We start from the raw sequence: 20,576 nt of genomic DNA on the forward strand, positions 1-20,576 counted from the left end.
AGTAGAGTAGAATAGAGTAGAACAGAACAGAACAGAATAGAATATAATTTTTTATTGGCCAAGTGTGATTGGACACACAAGGAATTTGTCTTGGTGCATATGCTCTCATTGTACATAAAAGAAACGATACATTCATCAAGAATCATAAGGTACAACACTTAATGATGGTCCTAGGATACAAATAATCAATCCAATCATATTAGGAAAGTATTAACATTAGAAATGTATAAGCTGGATGAATGTGATGATTAATAATATTATTTTATCTGTACTGAAATATTTGGCATGCAGGTGTCACACTATTCACGCACTGATATGTATATGTAATATAAAATTAAAAACTTGATAAAAAAAACCCATTCTGGAGAAAGTCCACGTCCACGTTAAAACTGAACAGCCCTCTCTCTCAATTGAAGGGGAGGGATACGACATCCCCTGTCTCCTGTTTACAACACGGTCCTTCGCGAAGTTTTCACCCCCATTTGCACCCTGATTCATGTAACCCTGAGGGGTGCAGATAAGCCCCCAAGTGGCCTCAACGACTCCCCGAAAGCGAGCGATCAACCTTCAGAGTGCTAAGACCAGACGACTGCAAGGAATATAAACCCTTCCATCCTCCGCCATTCGGTCAGAATGGAAGAAGCTCCTTGGATGAGAAGCGAAACGTCTTCAAGGCAAAAAACAAAAAACAAGAAAGTCCAGTTGCTTTTTTGGGGGGAAATAAAAAATAAAAAGCACCTTTGGGACTACCAGAAATCTGGTTTTATATCCCATCTTTGAACAACTGACAAGCATCTTTGCCATCTGAGTTACCTGCAGTGATCCTCCAAATCAGGTGGGACTCTGTCTGTCTCCCCCTCCCCCCCCCGGCTTGGGCCCAATGTTTCTTGCCTCAGACCCAGTGGTGAAATCCATTTTTTTTTTTTACTACTGGTTCTGTGGGCGTGGCTTGGCAGGGGAAGGATACTGCAAAATCTCCATTCCCACCCCACTCCAGGGGAAGGATACTGCAAAATCTCCATTCCCTCTCCACGCCTGGGGGGGAAGGATACTGCAAAATCTCCATTCCCACCCCCACTCCAGGGGAAGGATACTGCAAAATCTCCATTCCCACCCCACTCCAGGGGAAGGATGCTGCAAAATCCCCATTCCCTCTCAACTCCTGGGGGAAGGATATTGCAAAATCTCCTTTCCCACCCCACTTGGGGGCCAGCTGGTTCCACTACTGGTTCTCCAGAACCTGTCAGAACCTGCTGGATTTCACCCCTGCTCAGATCCGTACTTCACTGTGATCCATTTTAGCAGCCCCCTCTGGCAAGTGGCCTTTGACACTGGATTGACTGATTTCAGAAGTAAACCTCTTCCTCTTGCAAAACCTCTTCTCCCAGGCCATTTCCTATTGACTTTGGCTGCATTTTGAACATCATCTTGAATTCTAGGCATGGCTCTCTGGAGCTGAGTCATGAATCCAGATCTGGCGTGGAAAATAGATTCCCAAGTCAACAAGATCTATTTGCTCCTTGTAGGTTGGGTTCAACAGACCCCCGGATACCCAAGTTCGGAAGAGGTTGGCTACTCTTGGTGGGATCTCTTCGGGTTCTTCCATTTTTCCAAGCCTGGATTTTCTTGTTGATTTTCTTCCTGGAGAAGCTGAAGATCTTCATCAAAAACATGAAGGATACCCCGTACATCGCTAGGATTCCACCCTTGAGTGTCCAGTACGTCTTGGGGGACTTCATCACGGAAGGCATAATCCAGGCGCCCCCGACGATCCGCAGCCCCAGGAAGAGAGCCACAAACAAGGTGTCCACTACATCGCCAGCCAAGCTGTCGTAGCCCCCGCTGTCTCGCAGGAACCAACGCATTTGCAAGAACGGGTTGGTGATCTCGCTCACGAAGATGATGGCGCTGAGTTCGGGGCCCGACTTGCCGGTGTCCAAGACCAGCGACATGCCGCCCATGCTGAGCAGGTGGTGAGAGAGCATCAGGTCGTTCTTGCTCTCCAAAAGGAATTCCCAGCAGAAGTCGAAGATGAAATAGCCCAGCGACAGACAGAGGACGAACTCTTGGAGCGGCGTGTTGGGGTGGCCTAAAAATAGATTAAATTATTATTATTATTTTTTTTTAAAAAAAGAAGAAAAGCAATTTAGTTTTGTGTTCCCCTTTTTTTTTGCATTTTCTCCCTTCTGAAGATTCTAAAGCAGTGAGGCTCTAGGAGCGGTGATCTCGTTATAGTGATCTTGCAAGACCCGGCCACAGATTGGAGTGTATGTGTTGTAACGTTTTAATGTTTTAATGTCTTCTTTTAACTTTTGTATGGGATGTTGTTGCATTGTTTTATTCTCTGTTGTCAGCCGCCCAGAGTCCCTTGGGAGTGGGGCGGCATAGAAATGTGACAAAATAAATAAATAAATAAAATAATAAATAAACCAGGAGCCTGGTTTAGCTCAACAGACAGAAGCACTGTAATGTAACACCAGCTGTCTGCAATTAAAGTAAGTTCGAATCTCGCCAAGGCTCAAGGTTGACTCAGCCTTCCATCCTTTCTAAGGTAGGTAAACTGAGGACCCAGTTTGTGGGGGCAATAAGCTGACTTTGTATAAATATACAAAAGTATGAAGGCTATTGCTTAGCGCATTGTAAGCCGCCCTGAGTCTCCGGAGAAGGGTTGCATATAAATCAAATAAAAAAAAAAATAGGACAAGGGTGTCAAACTCAAGGCCTCCAGGCCAAATCCAACCTGGTGCTTAGATCTGGTCCATGGCCCCATCCTGGAAACACCAAAGGACCAGCCTGTGCTGCCTCTGCCAGCGAAATGGAGCTCCAAGATCTGTTTTCGGCCGCAATGGCCTCCTGCAGCTCTCTGCCAGCAAAAACGGGGTCCGGATGAGCCATGCACGGCGTCCCTGAGCTCCATTTTTGCTGGCAAAGGGCTACAAGAGACAGTTGCGGCTGAAAACAGAGCCTCGATGAGTGACGTTGAGCTGGCCACGCCCACCCCCTCCAGCCACGCCCTCCCGCCCGCCCCAAGATCAAACACAACCCTGATGTGGCCAACTTGCCATGGGAAAATTCAAGGTTGTATTAATCGTTTCATTCAATTAGTTTTATTCTTGGTGACCAGAAGCAATCGATGGAAACGAATCAAGGAGAGAAGCAACCTATAACTAAGGAGAAATTTCCTGACAGTGAGAACAATTAATCAGTGGAACAACTTGCCTCCTGAAGTTGTGAATGCTCCAACACTGGAAATTTTAAAGAAGATGTTGGATAACCATCTGTCTGAAATGGTGTAGGGTTTCCTGCCTAAGCGGGGTTGGACTAGAAGACCTCCAAAGTCCCTTCCAACTCTGTTATTCTTTATTCTGAGTTGGCCACGGCAAGTTACAAATACAGATTAACAGAGTTGTAAGTCATCTAGCCCAATTCTCCCGCCCAAGCAGGAGACCCTACCCCATTTCTGACAGAGGGCAGTCCAGTCTCTTCTTGAAAGCTTCCAATGATGAAGCTCCCAAAACTTCCGAAGGCAACTTCTGTTCCACTGGTTGATTGTTCTCACCGTCAGAAAATTTCTCCTTATTTCCAGGTTAAATCTCTCCTTGATCAGTTTCCATCCATTATTCCTTGTCTGGCCTTCGGGTGCCTCGGAAAATAGCTTGACCCAGGGGTGAAATCCAGCAGGTACTAACAGGTTCTGGAGAACCAGTAGCTGAAAGTTTAAGTAGTTCGGAGAACTGGCAAATACCACCTCTGGCTGGCCCCAGAGTGGGGTGGGAATGGAGATTTTGCAATATCCTTCCCCTGGAGTGCGGTGGGAATGGAAATTTTGCAGTATCCTTTCCCTGCCACGCCCACCAAGCCACACCCACAGAACCGATAGGGGAAAAATTTGAATTTCACTCCTGGCTTGACCCCCTCCTCTCTGGGGCAGCCCCTCAAATACTGAAAGTTGTCTCAATCCAAAGCAGTGAAACGATAGATTTTAAAGATGGCTTAACTTTGATCATCGTCTGACATCCTGAAGCTTTTAATAAATTTGCCAGTTAAAAGGTTTTGATATGCATTCCTTTTACCTCCCCGCCGTCACCCGAATCAACCTTCTGCCAGGAAAATTACCCTCAAAGAAAATTACGGGGGAACCGCGTCAAACATCACATCGAGGAATCAAAATGTTTTTGTCTAGACTTTAAAATAATCTCTCTTTTATAAATGACATCAGTGCAGTGAGTAATGCATCTAAGCGAGTGAGCTTGCCACACATTTACTTCCATTCTCAGTGGGATTCGACGTTTCTCTCCCCCACACACTCCTTTCCTTAATGTTAACTACGCTAAGAAGAGGTTTGTTTTAATCATTGGTTATACAAGCCATAACTGGCTGGGTTTGACCAACTTGCTGAGCGGTAACTTATAATTTTACAAATTGCAGCGTTCGGCTTTAGACGGCGTATCAAGAGGGGAAACCATGTTTTGCAATCCATAACTATTGGCTTCATATTACGGCAGCACGCTAAGTCATTATTGCTTGTTATAAGCTACCAAGAATACTGTATCTAAGGCAGAAGTGTCAAACTCAAAGCCCGGAGACTGGATCCGGCCCATGGAATGCTTAGATCTGGCCAGGGATGGGCTGTTGGGGTTCGGGAGAACCTCTAGCTAAGATTCTGTGCAGTTCTGAGAATCCCCAAAGCCCACTTCTGGCTGGCTCTCCCCACCCCACACCGCTCTGCCCCTCCCAGGAGTCCCCACACGACCCATTTTGGATGCAGGTAAATGCAGGCCACGTGTGAAGGCTTGGGGAGGGCAAAAAATGGGCCTACCGGAAGTTCGGGAAGGCCAGAAATAGGGCTGTTTCTGGCCTCTGGAGGGCCTCCGGAGCCTGGGGAGGCTGTTTTCGCCCTCCTGAAGGCTCGAAGAAAGCCTCCGGAGCCCGGGGAGGGCAAAAACGCCCCCCCGTCATGGTGCAGGAGGCTGACTAGGCCACGCCCACCATGAGCACACCCACCCAGCAACCGGGCAAAGAACCCCTTGCTAAAGGCTGCTGCAGCTGAAAACGGAGCTTGCAAGGCTGTGTGCAGCCCTCCCAGGCTCTGTTTTCGCTGGCAATGTTGCAGGAGGTCGTCACAGCCGGAAACGGAGCTTGGGAGCCTGTTTTCACTGGTGGAGCACTTGGGCCGCCACAGGTGCCCCCGATATGAGCGATGTCGAGCTGGCCATGCCCACCCCAGCCACACCCACCCCCATAAGGTCAGACACAACCCTGATGCGGCCCTCAATGAAATCGAGTTTGACACCCCTGAATTCTAGGGCTACAATGGCAAACAAACAAAGGAACAACAATAGCAATATTAGAAAACGCTTGCAATTAGCTCCCTGCAAAATGATTGGCTTGAATATCAGCGTTTTTACATTGCTGTTTATTTGTTCCATTTTTATAATACCACAAGTAGTCCTCAATTTACGGTCACAATTGGGGACCGGAATTATCATTGCCGAGCAGTTGGTTGTTAAGTGAGTCGCGTGTGATTTTACCACCTTTTTCGCCCCGAATCACTTCAGTCGCTAAGCGAATCGAACCGTTGTTAAGAAAATCAAGTTTCCCTCCTTGACTTTGCTTGTTGGAAACTGGCTGCAACTGTCATAATACATGCCAGTGGCCAAGAGCCTGGATTTTGATCACATGACCACGGGATGTTGTAAGTGCGAGGACTAATTGTAAGTCACTTTTTTCCAGTGCCGTCGTAATTTAGGGAACGGTCCCTAAGTGAATGGTTGTGAATTGAAGACTACTTGTATTACTATGCTGTCAAGATTAGGTACCTTCTGAAATCTGAATTAAGGAGAAACTTTCTAACAGCGAGGACAATTAACCAGTGGAACAGCTTGCCACCAGAAATCGAGGGCGCTCCATCGCTGGAGGTTTTTAAGAAGAGACGAGACAGTCACTTGTTTGAAATAATATACATGTCAAGTTTCGAGGTCGTCTCGAATTGCATTTTCAAACAAAGTCTTTGAAGAAAAACTCCTATTTATTAAGCATGACATTCTAACCCGACTCCAATTGAAGCCAACACTGACTTCCAGACCCAAAACCCTCCCTTTCCGTTCCCCACTCCCCTGCACTCATTGGCCAACTTCCAAGTCATTCTACCCCTAATCTACTGCTCCAGCTCAAAGGAATTTCCCCCCTCCCATCCCATCTCCTAGGGGATATTATCTCCAGGGAAAATAAGTAGGTGAAAAGTCAAACGTCCCTTTCCAGACTCCTTCGCTTCTCCTTCTTATGTCAGCACTAGAGTAAATGCAGGTTGAAGTGCTGACATCACGTTCTCTCCCTAAATGCCTATGGAGTTTCTCAATCATCTAGGTCATGGTTGTCCGAAACATGCTTTTTCAAAGGGCTCCACACCCCTTTGCGCTATTCATGTGAACCTGAGGGCACAGATAAACCTCCAAGTGGCTTCAAAGACTCTCAGAAAGAGTACTAATGACCAGATGATTGCAAGGAATATAAACCTTTCCATCAGAACTGAAGAAGCTTCTCGGATGAGAAGCGACACCTCTTCAAGGAAAAACAAAGAAACTCCCCTTGCCTTTTGAAAAAAACAACTTTGAGACAGCCATGCATGACCTGGATGGCTGAGAATCTCCATGTTATGCTGTGTTATGAGTTCGTAAGATTGCTACTGCTGTCAAATACGTTCATCCTATTTGAAGTTGATAATAATCATTCCAGTTCTACTGAGGAATGATTGAGTCTGTCATCTGCACTTCTATAACTGTCTGGTTTGGCTCTGCAACCCAACAAGACCGACACAGACTTCAGAGGATCATTAGAACTGCAGAAAAAAACAATGGCTACCAACCTGCCTTCCACTGAGGACCTGTATACTCCACGAGTCAAAAAGAGGGCTGTGAAAATATTTACAGACTCCTCGCATCCTGGACATAAACTGTTTCAACTCCTCCCCTCAAAACGACGCTATAGAGCACTGCACACCAGAACTATTAGACACAAGGACAGTTTTTTTTCCCACATGCCATCACTCTGCTAAACAACTAATTCCCACAACACTGTCAAACTAGTTATTAAGTCTGCATTATTACTAATCTTCTCATCATTCCCATCAGCCATCTCCTCCCACTTATGACTGTATGACTGAAACTTTGTTGCTTGGATCCTTACGATTTATATTGATATTGTTTCCTGATTGCTTATTTATACCCTATGATTATCATTAAGTGTTGTACCTTATGATTCTTGATAATAATAATAATAATAATAATTTTATTTCTATACTGCCCTTCTCCCGAAGGACTCAGGGCGGTGTACAGCCTGTTTAAAAACACAAACAAAACAACAATATAAAATTTAAAATAATTAAATAAAGTGGCTCAGATTTAAAACCCCAATAAATTTATATATCCCAATTTAAAAACTATTGTGTTGCTAGTCCGGCCTGGCGGAATAATAGGGTCTTCAGTGCGCAGCGAAACGCCCGGAGGTCGGAGATCTTACGAATTTCCGGGGGCAGTTCGTTCCACAGGGCTGGGGCTCCCACAGAGAAGGCCCTCCCCCTGGGCGCCGCCAGTCGACATAACTTGGTTGACGGCACCCTGAGGAGACCCTCTCTGTGGGAACGGACTGGTCGGTGGGAGGCTATTGGTGGCAGAAGACGGTCTCGGAGGTACCCGGGTCCTATGCCATGGAGTGCTTTAAAGGTGGTAACTAACACCTTGAATCGCACCCGGAAGACCACTGGGAGCCAGTGCAGCTCGCGCAGGAGGGGTGTCACATGGGCACAATGAGTTGCGCCCATAACCACCCGCGCGGCCGCATTTTGGACCAGTTGGAGCCTCCGAGTGCTCTTCAAGGGGAGCCCCATGTAGAGAGCATTACAATAGTCCAACCGGGAAGTAACAAGGGCATGAGTGACCGTGCGTAGGGCGTCCCGATCCAGAAAGGGCTGCAACTGGTGAATCAGGCGAACCTGATAAAAGGCCCCCCTGGCCACGGCCGTCATATGCTCTTCTAAAGACAGCCGTGCATCCAGAAGGACACCCAGATTGCGAGCCTTCTCTGTGGGGGGCAGAGATTCACCCCCAATAGTTAGCGATGGCACCTGCTGACTATATCGGGGCGCCGGAAGCCACAGCCACTCGGTCTTGGAGGGGTTGAGTCTGAGCAAGTTCTTCCCCATCCAGACCCGCACGGCCTCCAGGCAGCGAGACATCACATCAAGGGCATCGTTGGGGTGGTCTGGGGTGGAGATGTACAGCTGAGTATCATCAGCGTACAGATGGCACTTCACCCCAAAACCACGGATGATCTCACCCAGCGGCTTCACATAAATATTGAACAGGAGGGGCGAGAGGACTGACCCTTACGGCACCCCCCATGTGAGACGCCTCGAGGTCGACCTCTGTCCCCCTGCCAACACAAACTGCGAGTGGTCGGAGAGGAAGGAGGAGAACCACCGCAAAACGGTGCCCCCTATTCCTAACCCCCTCAACCGCTGCAGCATGATACCATGGTCGATGGTATCAAAAGCTGCTGAGAGATCTAATAGGACTAGGACAGAGGAGCAACCCCTGTCCCGAGCCCTCCAGAGATCATCCACCAACGCGACCAATGCCGTTTCTGTGCTGTACCCCCGCCTGAAGCCCGACTGGTACGGGTCTAGATAGATAGCTTCATCCAGGTGTCGGGAAAGTTGTCGTGCCACCACGCTCTCAACAACCTTCGCCACAAAACGAAGGTTGGAGACTGGACGATAGTTAGCTAATTCAGCCGGGTCCAGGGAAGGCTTCTTGAGGAGGGGCCTCACCACCGCCTCTTTCAAGGCGGCAGGAAAGGCACCCTCACTCAGAGAAGCACCTATAATCCCCTGGAGCCAGCCTCGTGTAACCTCCCGGGAGGCCAGTACCAACCAGGAGGGGCACGGGTCCAATAAACACGTGGCGGCACTAATCTTACCCAGAACTCTGTCCACATCCTCGGGAGTCACAGGATCAAACTCCTCCCAGATAACATTCTCAAGACCTGCCCCGGTCTCCTCCCGTGGACTCATCCAATCGGAGTTCAAGCCATCCCGAATCCGAGCGACTTTATCATGCAGGAATTGCACAAAATCCTCAGCACGACCCTGCAAGGGATCTTCCCGCACTCCCCCCCCCGAAGAAGGGAGTGGGTCACCCTAAACAGGGCAGCTGGGCGGTTCTCTGCAGATGCGATAAGAGCGGAAAAATGGTTAGATTTTGCCGCTTTTATCGCCACTAGGTAGGTCTTGATATAAGACCTCACCTGTGTCCGGTCAGAATCGGATTGACTAGTCCTCCAAATGCTCTCTAGGCGTCTTTTCCGACGCTTCATCTCTCTCAGCTCCTCAGAGAACCAAGGAGCTAATTGAGATCGGCATCGGGTCAGAGGCCGCAAAGGCACGACGCGGTCCAAAGCTCCAGCGGCCGCCCTTTCCCAGGCGGCCACCAGTTCTTCAGTCGAGTCGTGTGTTAGAGTCTCAGGAAACGGCCCAAGCTCCGTCAGGAACCTTTCGGGATCCATCAGGCGCCTGGGACGGAACCATCTGGTTGGTTCCGTCTCCCTGCGGCGGGGGAAAGCGGTAGGAAAGTCTAAGTGAAGGAGCGAATGATCTGTCCATGACAAGGGTTTGATGTCTAGGTCCCCTCTACCAAGATCATTCAACCACTGACCAGAGACAAAAATCAGGTCCAGAGTGTGTCCCCTTATGTGAGTGGGGCCTTGAACTAACTGGGTCAGGTCCAAGGCCGTCATGGAAGCCATGAACTCCCGAGCCACCTCTGACGCCCCACCTGTGGATGGGAGGTTGAAATCCCCCATGACAATAAGTCTGGGGGTATCGACCGCCACCCCGGCAATGACGTCGAGTAGCTCGGGCAGGGTTGCTGCCACGTGGCAGGGAGCCAGGTACGTAGTCAGCAGACCCATCTGCACCCCACGGCCCCACTTCACACAAAGGGACTCACATCCGGCTATCTGAGGAACAGTGGTCTCCCTCGGATAAAGACTCTCCCTAATGATCACCGCCATGATGATGAATGTATCTTTTCTTTTTATGTACACTGAGAGCCTATGCACCAAAGACAAATTCCTTGTGTGTCCAATCACACTTGGCCAATAAATAATTCTGTTCTATTCTGTTCTGTTCTGTTCTGTTCTACTCTATTCTATTCTATTCTATTCTATTCTATTCTATTCTACTCTACTCTACTCTACTCTACTCTACTCTACTCTACTCTACTCTACTCTACCCTACTCTTCATTCCAATATTCTATTCTATTCTATTCTATTCTATTCTATTCTATTCTATTCTATTCTATTCTACTCTACCCTACCCTACCCTACCCTACCCTACCCTACTCTTCATTCCAATATTCTATTCTATTCTATTCTGTTCTGTTCTGTTCTATTCTATTCTATTCTATTCTATTCTATTCTATTCTATTCTACCCTACCCTACCCTACCCTACCCTACCCTACCCTACTCTTCATTCCAATATTCTATTCTATTCTATTCTGTTCTGTTCTGTTCTATTCTATTCTATTCTATTCTATTCTATTCTATTCTATTCGCACCTTCATCTCCAAGGTGCAAGAAATAAAAAAGCCCAGCTGATTCTGGACTTGTCAGAATTCCTCTAAGGGCAAGTCATGCTCGGAGTCACCTTTGCCTTAGTCACCTCCTGTCTTGGCAATTGCAATATGTTTTACATGGGGCTGCCCTTAAAAAAAAATACCTGAAATCTTCAACTGGTTCTTAATGTAGCTTTGTGGCCTACGTGGTTTTGTGTAGGTATAGATTTGCACACATGTCTCACCTCTGCTGTGATAGCTGCATTATTGGTTGTTGATTTGCTTTGGGGTCCAATTCAAAGTGTTAGTTAGGGCCAGGTTATTTGAAGGACTGGGGAGGATGGTTCCCCTCTCTTAAGGAGGTCAATCTAGGTGTGGGATTCAGCCGGTTCGCGTGAACCGGATGTTAATTTTAGTTAACAAAGTCGAGTTGTCTTTTGAAAAAAAAAAAAAAGCACCTATGAGACCTTGAACCTAAAGTTAATCATCCCTCCTACACATCGAAAACTCTCCCTGGAGCAAATGAAGGACGTTTATGGAAGGGTGTTAAAGCTGAAACTCCAAATTTTCTTTCTGCGGAAACCCTGTGTAGATCACGAACTCTTCCAGCTGGGTTCACATTCCTGATTCTCCTCCCTTTTCTCACTCTGAATTCTCCCTGTGTAAACATACTGGGTTCCTCTATGGTGAAAGGGCAAAATGCCACAGCTTACTATTCATTTAATACTCTTCAAAATACAGGATATTATTTTTGATGCTGCTGTTTAGCTCTTATTGCCCTTGGAGTAATTGCAGGGCTCCCACGTTGCAAATAACAAACAGGGCTTGTAAATGCTGCCCCTGTTGTATGGGGCAGGGAGCCAAAAGCTTAGGATAAGACTTTCCTCCAAGGAATTATTTGACCCACAAGGCTGGCAAGGTGTTGCGTGAAAAGGGTTCAAGATCTAATCCCAGCAAAGGAGAGCTAAACTAAAGGCAGGAGAAAGGGCTTGTGAGGACACCACAGAAGGGGCAACATGCAGGCTAGCAAAACTGAATCCACATCGAAGCCCAAGTGATAAAGACAGAAAGCAGTGAATGAGACACACACACACAGAGATGAAAAATGGATGATTTTTTGAAAGAAAGAAAGAAAAGGAAAGAAAAAAGAGATAGAGAAAGAAAGAAAAAGAAAGAAAGAAAAAGAAAGAAAGAAAGAAAAAAGAAGAAAGAAAGAAAAGGAAAGAAAAAAGATAGAGAAAGAAAGAGAAAGAAAGAAAGAAAGAAAGAAAGAAAGAGAAGGAAGGAACTGATGGAGAGAGAAAAAAATGAAAGAACAGACAGAAGGGAGGGAGGAAGAAAAGGGAGGGAGGAAAAAGAGAAGGAAGGAAAGAACAAAGAAGGGAGGGAGGGAGAAAAAAGGAAGGAACAGACAGAAGGGAAGGAGGAAGAAAAGAGGGAGAAAAAGAGAAGGAAGGAAAGAACAAAGATGAAAGAAAGGGAAGGAGAAAAAAGATTGAAAGAACAGGCAGAAGGGAGGGAGGAAGAAATGGGAGGGAGGAAAAAGAGAAGGAAGGAAAGAACAACGAAGGAAGGGAGGAAAAATGGAAGAAGAGACAGAAGGGAGGCAGGAAGAAAAGAGGGAGAAAAAGAGAAGGAAGGAAAGAACAAAGATGAAAGAAAGGGAAGGAGAAAAAAGATTGAAAGAACAGGCAGAAGGGAGGGAGGAAGAAATGGGAGGGAGGAAAAAGAGAAGGAAGGAAAGAACAACAAAAGAAGGGAGGAAAAATGAAAGAAGAGACAGAAGGGAGGGAGGGAGGGAGGAAAAAGGAAGGAAAGAACAAAGATGGGAGAAAGGGAGGGAGAAAAAAGATTGAAAGAACAGACAGAAAGGAAGTAAGGAAGAAAAGGGAGGGAGGAAAAAGAGGAAGGAAAGAACAGAGCAGGGAGGCAGGGAAGGAGGAAGGAAGGAAAAGACGAAAAAAATAAGCATGTTACTCCCTCAGCTGGCCTCACATGCTTTTGGTATGTCCTGGAGTGCACTGTTTTCACTTGCAGAAGGGAGTTTCTAGTCCTTATGACCGAAACTGGGTTGGCCACTCGGTTAGCTCGAAAGGCTCAGAATTCCATAAACGATCACCGCCTCCCTCAAACATTATATATAAAGAACTGGAGAAAGCTAAGAGTTCTTAGTTGATGGCTGACTTTATACCTGCCAGCATTTTGCTTCTTGTCGCCACCAAAAATGAGTGGCGTCATTTTTTTTGTGACCTCAACACAACCACTGTCTTCTCTGAAACTCCTGGGATTCGTGCTTCAGAAGTGACGGAAACATCCTTGCAGGGCAAGTCCAACTCGTCCCTGGCTGTGCACTACCCACCTACAACTTGGAAAGAAATCTCAGCATTTAATTGGGTCACCGGGGCCTTTCTAATGCAGTGAGTAACAGGGCTTAAGGGCGCCGAATGCAACGTTCAAATCCCTGTTTACAATCCAGCTTGCTGAATAGCCTAAGATCACTTGTGATCTCTCGATCTTCCCCACCCCTGCAAGGTTGAGGCGAGGTGAGAGGTTTCTGGGGTGTGAGGAGAATAGAGGAGGAACACCTAAAATTGCCTGACAGTGAGAACAATTAATAACAATTAATAATGTTTTAAACGATGGGCCAAGTTACTTAATTATTTTAAATCTATTTTAACTGAGTCCTTCGGGAGAAGGGCGGTATAGAAATAAAATTATTTATTTATTTATTATTTATTTATTTAACTTTTGTATATAAAGTGTTTTACTTGGCTGTTCACCGCCCTGGGTCCGAAAGGAGAAGGGCGGTATAGAAATTTGAAAAATAAATAAATAAATAAATAAATAAATAAATAAATAAATAAATAAATAAATAACAATTATTTGATAAATAATAATAATACTAATAAATGCCTCCAGAAGTTGTGAATCAGTGGTGGGTTTCAATTTTTTTTTACTACCGGTACTGTGGGTGTGGCTTGGTGGGCGTGGCATGGCTTGGTGGGCGCGGCAGGGGAAGTATACTGTAAAATCTCCATTCCGTCCCCAATCCAGGGGAAGGTTCCTGCAAAATCCCCATTTCCTCCCGATCAGCTAGGACTCGGGAGGTAGAGAATAGATGGGGGGCGGGGCCAGTCAGAATTTTTACTACCGATTCTCCGAATTACTCAAAATTTCCGCTACCGGTTCGTCAGAACTGGTCAGAACCTGCTGAACCAACAACCCTCTATGCATGGCGGAGTGCCAGAGCGCTGGAGTGCTGGAAATCCAAAGACGAGTTGGCTGACATATGCATGCTTGTTTTTTGGCCATTTTTGGCTGTTTTTCGAGCCATTTTTGGGCTGTGTTTCGGGCCTTTTGGGCTGTTTTCAGGCCAGTTTTTGGCCTAATAAGGGCCTGAAAATGGCTGAAAAATGGCCTGAAAATGGCCCGAAAAACAGCCTGAAAAAGTCCCCCAAAAGTTCCAAAAACGGCCCAGAAAACACCCTGAAAAAAGTCCTGTTTTTGGCCATTTTTCGGGCTGTTTTCAGACCATTTTCCAGGCCGTTTTTGAGCTGTTTTCCATGCTGTTTTTAGGTGGTTTTTGGGCCATTTCCAGGCAGTTTTTTGGGCAGTTTTCAGGGTATTTTGGGGGCGTTTTTCGTGCAAAGACCAGCTGGCTAGCATGCCAGAAACCAGAAGAGCAACTGGAGAGGGCTCTGTGTGCCACCCCTGGCACGCATGCCATAAATTCACCATCACGGGTCTAGGGTTTCCTGCTTGAGAAGGGGGTTGGACTAGAAGACCTCCAAGGTCCCTTCCAATTCTGTTATTCTGTTTGAGAGTGCTGCATGCTCTAAACCAGGATGTCCCAACCTTGGCCTCTTTAAGGCACATGGACCTCAACTTGTAGAACAAGGCAACCACAAGCCCTTTGAGACGGGCTGCAGAGACCACCATGGAGTCGCCAGCAGATGAAGTGGGCCTAGACTTCTAACGAACTATTTTGCACCAATCATGGAGCCTGTTAATTATGGGAAGAGGTGAGAAGCTGTTGAGGAAGAAAGGAAAAAAAAATGGGAAGTTTCTCTATACCAGGTCGAGCCATGTTGGTGGATCGTTGCTGGAGAAGTCATGTGAGCTGGGTGGAAGATGAAACTAAAATGGAAGGCGGCACATTGACAGCCGAGAATGTGCAGGAGGAGAACTTGTGGCAATCAAAAAGGTCACCTGGATTAGGAGAAGCAGTGACAAATGGGCAAGAAGGCTAAGAGCATGATCCTTAGGTTAGGAAGTCCATAATTTAAAGATTAGGATCCTCAGCCATTCCTCTCCTTCCTCCCTCACCCCAGGATAATAACGTAGGCCAACTTCTGAGCACAAGAGTCGTATGACTTTTGAGAACCCAATGAAACCTTCAGCTGTGCCAAATTGGAGGGTCAGGTTGGGAAACATCCATCTGAATCTGTGGCTTGAAGCACAGAGGGGTTGTATCTTCTGGAAGGCTTAGCCCAGCTGCTTTGGGGCTTCCCCGCATCTTCTGAACGTGCTCATAAGACACATGTGTCAGGTTGGGTTGCAAGAATGATATCTCTGCATGCCGTTGACCGGTAGGGAAATGGAAACAGCCACATTGAGCCCTGGAGAAGACCCGGTGGCCTCAACGCTTCAAGGACCAGATTTGACGGGTCCTTGGTGCTCTCTGAGCTCGTTTTTTTTTTTCTTGCAGACAATTCATTACTCAAACTAGGTACCCTCATCATGAAGTTATCTAATTTGGGTAATGAAAGATCTGCAAGAAAACAATCCAGCTCAGAGAGCACCAAGGACCCATGAGCCGCAGTGGCGCAGTGGTTAGAGTGCAGTACTGCAGACAAGTTCTGCTAACTGCCGGCTGCCTTCAATTTGGCAGTTCGAATCTCACCAAGGTTGACTCAGCTTTCTATCCTTCCAAGGTGGGTAAAATGAGGACCCAGATTATTGGGAGCAATAAGATGACTCTGTAAACTGCTTAGAGAGGGCTGGAAAGCACTGTGAAGCGGTATATAAGTCTAAGTGCTATTGCTATTGTCCTTCCTTCCTTCCTTCCTTCCTTCCTTCCTTCCTTCCTTCCTTCCTTCCTTCCTTCCTTCCTTTCCTTCTTAGAATGCAGTATTGCAGGCTAACTCTGCCCACTGCCAGCAGTTCGATCCTGACCGGCTCAAGGTTGACTCAGCCTTCCGTCCTTCCAAGGTCAGACCCAGATTGTTGGGGGAAATAAGCTGACTCTGTAAACCGCTTAGAGAGGGCTGTAAAGCAGTATATAAGTCTAAGTGCTATTGCTATTGCTATTTCAACCCTGAGCCACAAATATTCTCCTTTGCTGGTCTAACTTTGCCTAGCCCTGGTTCCAAGGCTGAGACAGTGGGAATTTTAGGTCACCCATTGGCAGTGTGGAAGACCCTGATCCATTATGCCAGTCTGATGCCACTTGCTTCTTCCATATATGCTGGTGGAGGTTCACCCACATCTTCCTACCTGTATGAGTCAGCGGCCAGGGACCATCAATGAAGACAACATAGCCAGAAAGCAAAGTGACCATCAAGCCGTGTAAGAAAGTGACAATTCGACAGCTCCATTCTGCGCCGCGATGCCTGTTTTGATACCAAAATCCCAAGTAGAGAAGAAGCCAAGCCAGTGTGCTACTGATGACTTTGAGAAGGATGGGCGACATGTTCTTGTAGCTAAAAGAGAGAGAGAAAAAGATAAATAATATGCACATTAGCCCAATGCAGGGGTGAAATCTACTTACCTTCCCAAGCGGTTCGGAAGTGCACGTGGCCCGCGTGTGCGTCAGGTGTGCGCTTCGACCCTCTGCGCATGCACAGAGGATAAAAACCAGGTTACTTCCTGGTTAAAACCAGGAAGTAACGACGACCGGGCAGGTGGGCAGAGCCTCGTGCCACCATCGCTACCAGTTCTCCGAATCACCGGCAGCTATCCCTACCGGTTCGGCTGAACCGGTCCGAACTGGGAGCATTTCACTCCTGGCCCAATGACAATGAAGCCTGCTGGCTGGGGAATTCTGGGAGTTGAAGTCCACACATCTTAAAATGGCCAAGGTTTATGAAGCACTGATCTAGACAATTGTGTCTTCCTGCTTTCCTCCCATTGTCCTTCTCTCTCTCCTATTTTTCTCATTTTCTCCCTCTTTTTCTTCTGCATAATTTAACCAAAGTAGTTAAATCAGGGGTGTCAAACTCAAGGCCTAGGGTCAGATCCAGCCCACGGGGTGCTTATATCTGGCCCGCGAGGCCACCCTGGAAACAGCAGAGGATTGGCCCGCAGTGCCTCTGCCAGCGAAAATGGAGCTCACAAGAGTCACGGGCAGCCCTCCCAAGCTCTGTTTTCACTGGCAGAGGGTTGCAGGAGGCCGTCGCAACTGAAAATGGAGCTCGGGAACCCGTTTTCACTGGCCACCACAGGTGCTCCTGACATGAGTGATGTTGAGCTGGCCATGCCCACCTTGGCCACGGCCCACCAGCACTGCCAAGGTCAAACACAAGCGTGATGTGGCCCTTGACGCAGGGGTGTGTTCTGCCCCAGCTCCGGATTCCTGAGGATATTGACACGCACCAACGGTCCTTATCAAATTTATTAAGTAGCAAGAATAAACCAAAGTCCGGCAAAGGTTGGCAACCAGCCCAGAAAACAAAATACGATAAGACTTTTCCAAAAATGCTCTGATGATAATCACAAGTTGTTTCCAGCAAGAAACTTACTAATGGCGTGTGACTTAAATAGGCTAAGGGAGTGGCCAATTATCCTCAAGCCTTACTCTCAAGGAAACCTTCTCCTCCTGAGTAGCCACTCCTGCCTTTTGGCAGCCCTGCATGCATTGAGAAGAGGCTCCTCCACTTTGGTCTCTCCACTTGAAGGAGCCTCTGGAGGTTCTGAAGGCCCTGGCTGAGTCTCTGCCTCTGGCACCATATCCTCTTCAGCCTCCTTGCTGTCCGATGCGAGCGCCGGCTGTGCTGGCTGCTGGCGCGACACCACACCAGCCTCCTCGTCGTCGGGATCAGCCACAATCCGCACAGGCCACTGGCGGGCCACAACAGGGTGAAATCCAGCAGGTTCTGACAGGTTCTGGAGAACCAGTAGCGGAAATTTTGAGTAGTTCGGAGAACTGGTAGCGGAAATTTTGAGTAGTTCAGAGAACTGGAAAATACCACCTCTGGCTGGCCCCAAAGTGGGGTGGGAATGGAAATTTTGCAATATCCTTCCCTCAGGAGTGGGGAGGAAATGGGGATTTTGCAGTATCCTTCCCTTGGAGTGGAGTGGGAATGGAGATTTTGCAATATCCTTCCCCCAGGAGTGGGGAGGGAATGGAGATTTTGCAGTATCCTTCCCCTGCCACACCCACCAAGCCAAACCAAGCCCACCAAGCCACGCCCACAGAACCAGTAGTAAAAAAATTTAGATTTCACTACTGCCTCAATGAAATTGAGTTTGACCCCCCTGAGTTAGATGATTGATAAATAGATAGCAAGATAGCCGGTTTTATGGTACTTTGATATAAAAAAAAGTTACAATTAAAAAGGTAAACGCTAATGCAAACTAAAAAAAATAATAATAGTAAAAGCAGGAAGCGGAGCAAGGAAAAACAGAACAAGAACAGAAAAGAAAATAAGAATTCAGTAAGGAAAAAGAAATATGGAAAGAAATCATTTCCTCCTTCCTTACAACAAGTATAAACAATTAACGTATCTCCTTCTCTTAAATTAAAACAAATAATCTCTTCTTTCCATACCTTATCTATAAACAAAATCTTAAAATCTCCCTGTTCAGTTGTGATCAGCAGAAGTCCATTATGGGTTAAGAACCTATCTAATTTAACCTTGATCAAATAAACCAATTTTATATTATTTCCATTCACTTTTAACAATCCTAGAACTTGGCTTTTTTCCCTCCATTTTTTCCTTTGTCCCCTGTTCCCAAATTCTTCAAAATTTTAGCAAGCCTCTTCTGTAAATCCAATATAGAAAAAAACACTGAGGTTACTTAATTTTATTATTTTTACATCCATTTTAATTATGGTTGTTGTTGTTTTTTGTATGCCCAGTGTAGCATCTTCTTCCATAACATTCTTGTAACCTATCATTTTAAAATCCATTTTTACTTCTGTATCAGTCTTGCCCAGTACCATGTGTTCCTTTTAATAACATCTAGCAACATTTAAGTGTTATTCTCCTTCAATTATAATATTTAGTTCCTTGTGGTTCCCCTTAATATCCAACCTTCAAAGACTCATCCTATCTTTGTTTAAAGAGATTTTTTTTAAAAATTCCCGCAGGAAAATTATTTTAATTAATTGCAAAATAATCTTATGTTGTATTCATCAGGATCCTTAGTCTGTGTACAATTCCAAAATCAAAATTCTAATTCCTTTTTTTCATGTTCATTCAAAAAGTATTTTTAAGTCCGTAAGCTTGTATTTTAAATGTCTTTCGCTAAGGGTTGAAGGAAACTCAGACAGGGCTATAAATCTTGTTGACTCAAAGGCTCCTAATGGCTGGAAAGCAATTAACAAGCAATTTCCAAAAGTGGTTAGTAAGGAAATTATGCAATCCAAATATCCTTGAAAGGTGGGTTGAGCAAAATAATTATTACCTCCCAGAACGCTAAACCCATCAGAAAACTCTTGTCTTGCAGTCTCTTCCTGAGTAGCAACTGCACGGAGCACTAGTGGGCAATCTCAAATCCTTTCCTTGTCCAGAGAGGAATTACTGTAAGAAGAACTGGTCCACATGATAAGTTGTTTTTTTTTTTTGCTAGAAATGCAGGCATCCTGGAACTTCAGTCCATCAGCTAGAAACCAATTAAGTGAGCAGTCGACTCCCCCAAATCTCTAGGGCCATTCAACAACTTTACTCTCTTCTGTTCAATAACTTTACTTTAGGTCAGTGATGGCTAACATTTTTGCCACCGCGTGCCAAAAGCGTGGGGAGTATGGGTTTTTTTTGCACATATGCCCACACCCATAATTGTGCCCCACCCCCCCTGTGCATGCGTACATGCCTCTCGGTGCTCACCCCGCTTTTGGCACACAATGGCACGGTGGGCCCGTTTTTCACCTAGAGGCTTTCTAGGAGCCTGGGGAGGGTGAAAACAACCTTCCCCAACCCCCTGGAGGCCCTCCAGAGGCCGGAAATGGCCCATTTGCCAACTAGGTGGGACCGGAAGGCCTGTTTTTCGCTCTCCCTACGCTCCAGAGCCTTTCTAGGAGCCTGGGGAGGGCAAAAACAGCCTCCCCCACCCCCCCGGATGCCCTCCAGAGGCCAGAAACAGCCCGTTTCCCGACTTCCAGAATTCGGCAAACTGAGCTCGCCTGCCCACCGATATGGCTCCGTGTGCCACCCGTGGCACGTGTGCCATAGGTTCACCATCAGAGCTCTAGGTCCTCTGTTCTAAAACTTGCATTCTATGATTTTAATTTCTTAATTTCCAAAGCCTTCATTATTGTTTAAAAATGTTATACACAATTAACATGTCAGGAGAGTTGACCCCTGTCCCCAGGTACTCACCAGCAAAGCCCCAAAATCCTTGAAACAGAAAAAAGAGGACGAATCCAGGAAATGATTTAGCAGTCAGCTATGAGTGATGTCCTCTGTCGCTGATTGTTAACGAAGTTCTGGAACCCCCCCCAACACCTGTCTGCCTGCAAATCTTCCTCCACAACCCTAAGAACAGCTGGACCTCCAAACCTATCGGTACCTCCTTCACGAGGAGGATGTCAGCTTCTGGAAATGAAAACTGGATGGTTGGTATCTCTGCTCTCTTGTTTTTCTTTATATAATGACTATCTCTCTCAATCACCAGGTCCAAACCAACCAGATTCTTTTGTAATGACACTTCAGAAGCATCCGAGTAGAGTTCTTCAGATTGGCCGTGACTCTTTCTCTGATGATGGGAGTTTCCTTCCTTCTTCTGCTGAGGAATTAGTAGC

General features: G+C 46.4%; 1 protein-coding gene across 1 annotated transcript; it reads right to left on the minus strand.

Annotated features, from left to right (window-relative positions):
• Nucleotides 1–1,394: 1,394 nt before the first annotated feature.
• LOC117673217 (TLC domain-containing protein 5-like) lies at nt 1,395–20,274 on the minus strand. The gene is made up of 3 exons (XM_060683202.2): nt 20,155–20,274; nt 16,109–16,314; nt 1,395–2,089 (listed from the first exon to the last, which is right to left on the minus strand). Exons 2-3 carry the CDS (start codon nt 16,302–16,304, stop codon nt 1,500–1,502), a joined length of 786 nt encoding a protein of 261 aa, XP_060539185.2. The 5' UTR covers nt 16,305–16,314; nt 20,155–20,274; the 3' UTR covers nt 1,395–1,499.
• Nucleotides 20,275–20,576: the final 302 nt, after the last annotated feature.

Source organism: Pantherophis guttatus, chromosome 9, assembly GCF_059756535.1.
Source record: "Pantherophis guttatus breed Tessera chromosome 9, ASM5975653v1, whole genome shotgun sequence".
Taxonomy (NCBI): Eukaryota; Metazoa; Chordata; class Lepidosauria; order Squamata; family Colubridae; genus Pantherophis; species Pantherophis guttatus.

What these genes read in the sequence shown, in the direction of transcription:
- LOC117673217 (XM_060683202.2), bottom strand. Translation starts at nt 16,304, where the DNA reads ATGTCGCCCATCCTTCTCAAAGTCATCAGTAGCACACTGGCTTGGCTT. An exon ending in CTGGCCGCTGACTCATACAG is followed by an intron (nt 2,090 to 16,108) that starts GTAGGAAGATGT and finishes ATCTATTTTTAG; the next exon opens with GCCACCCCAACACGCCGCTC.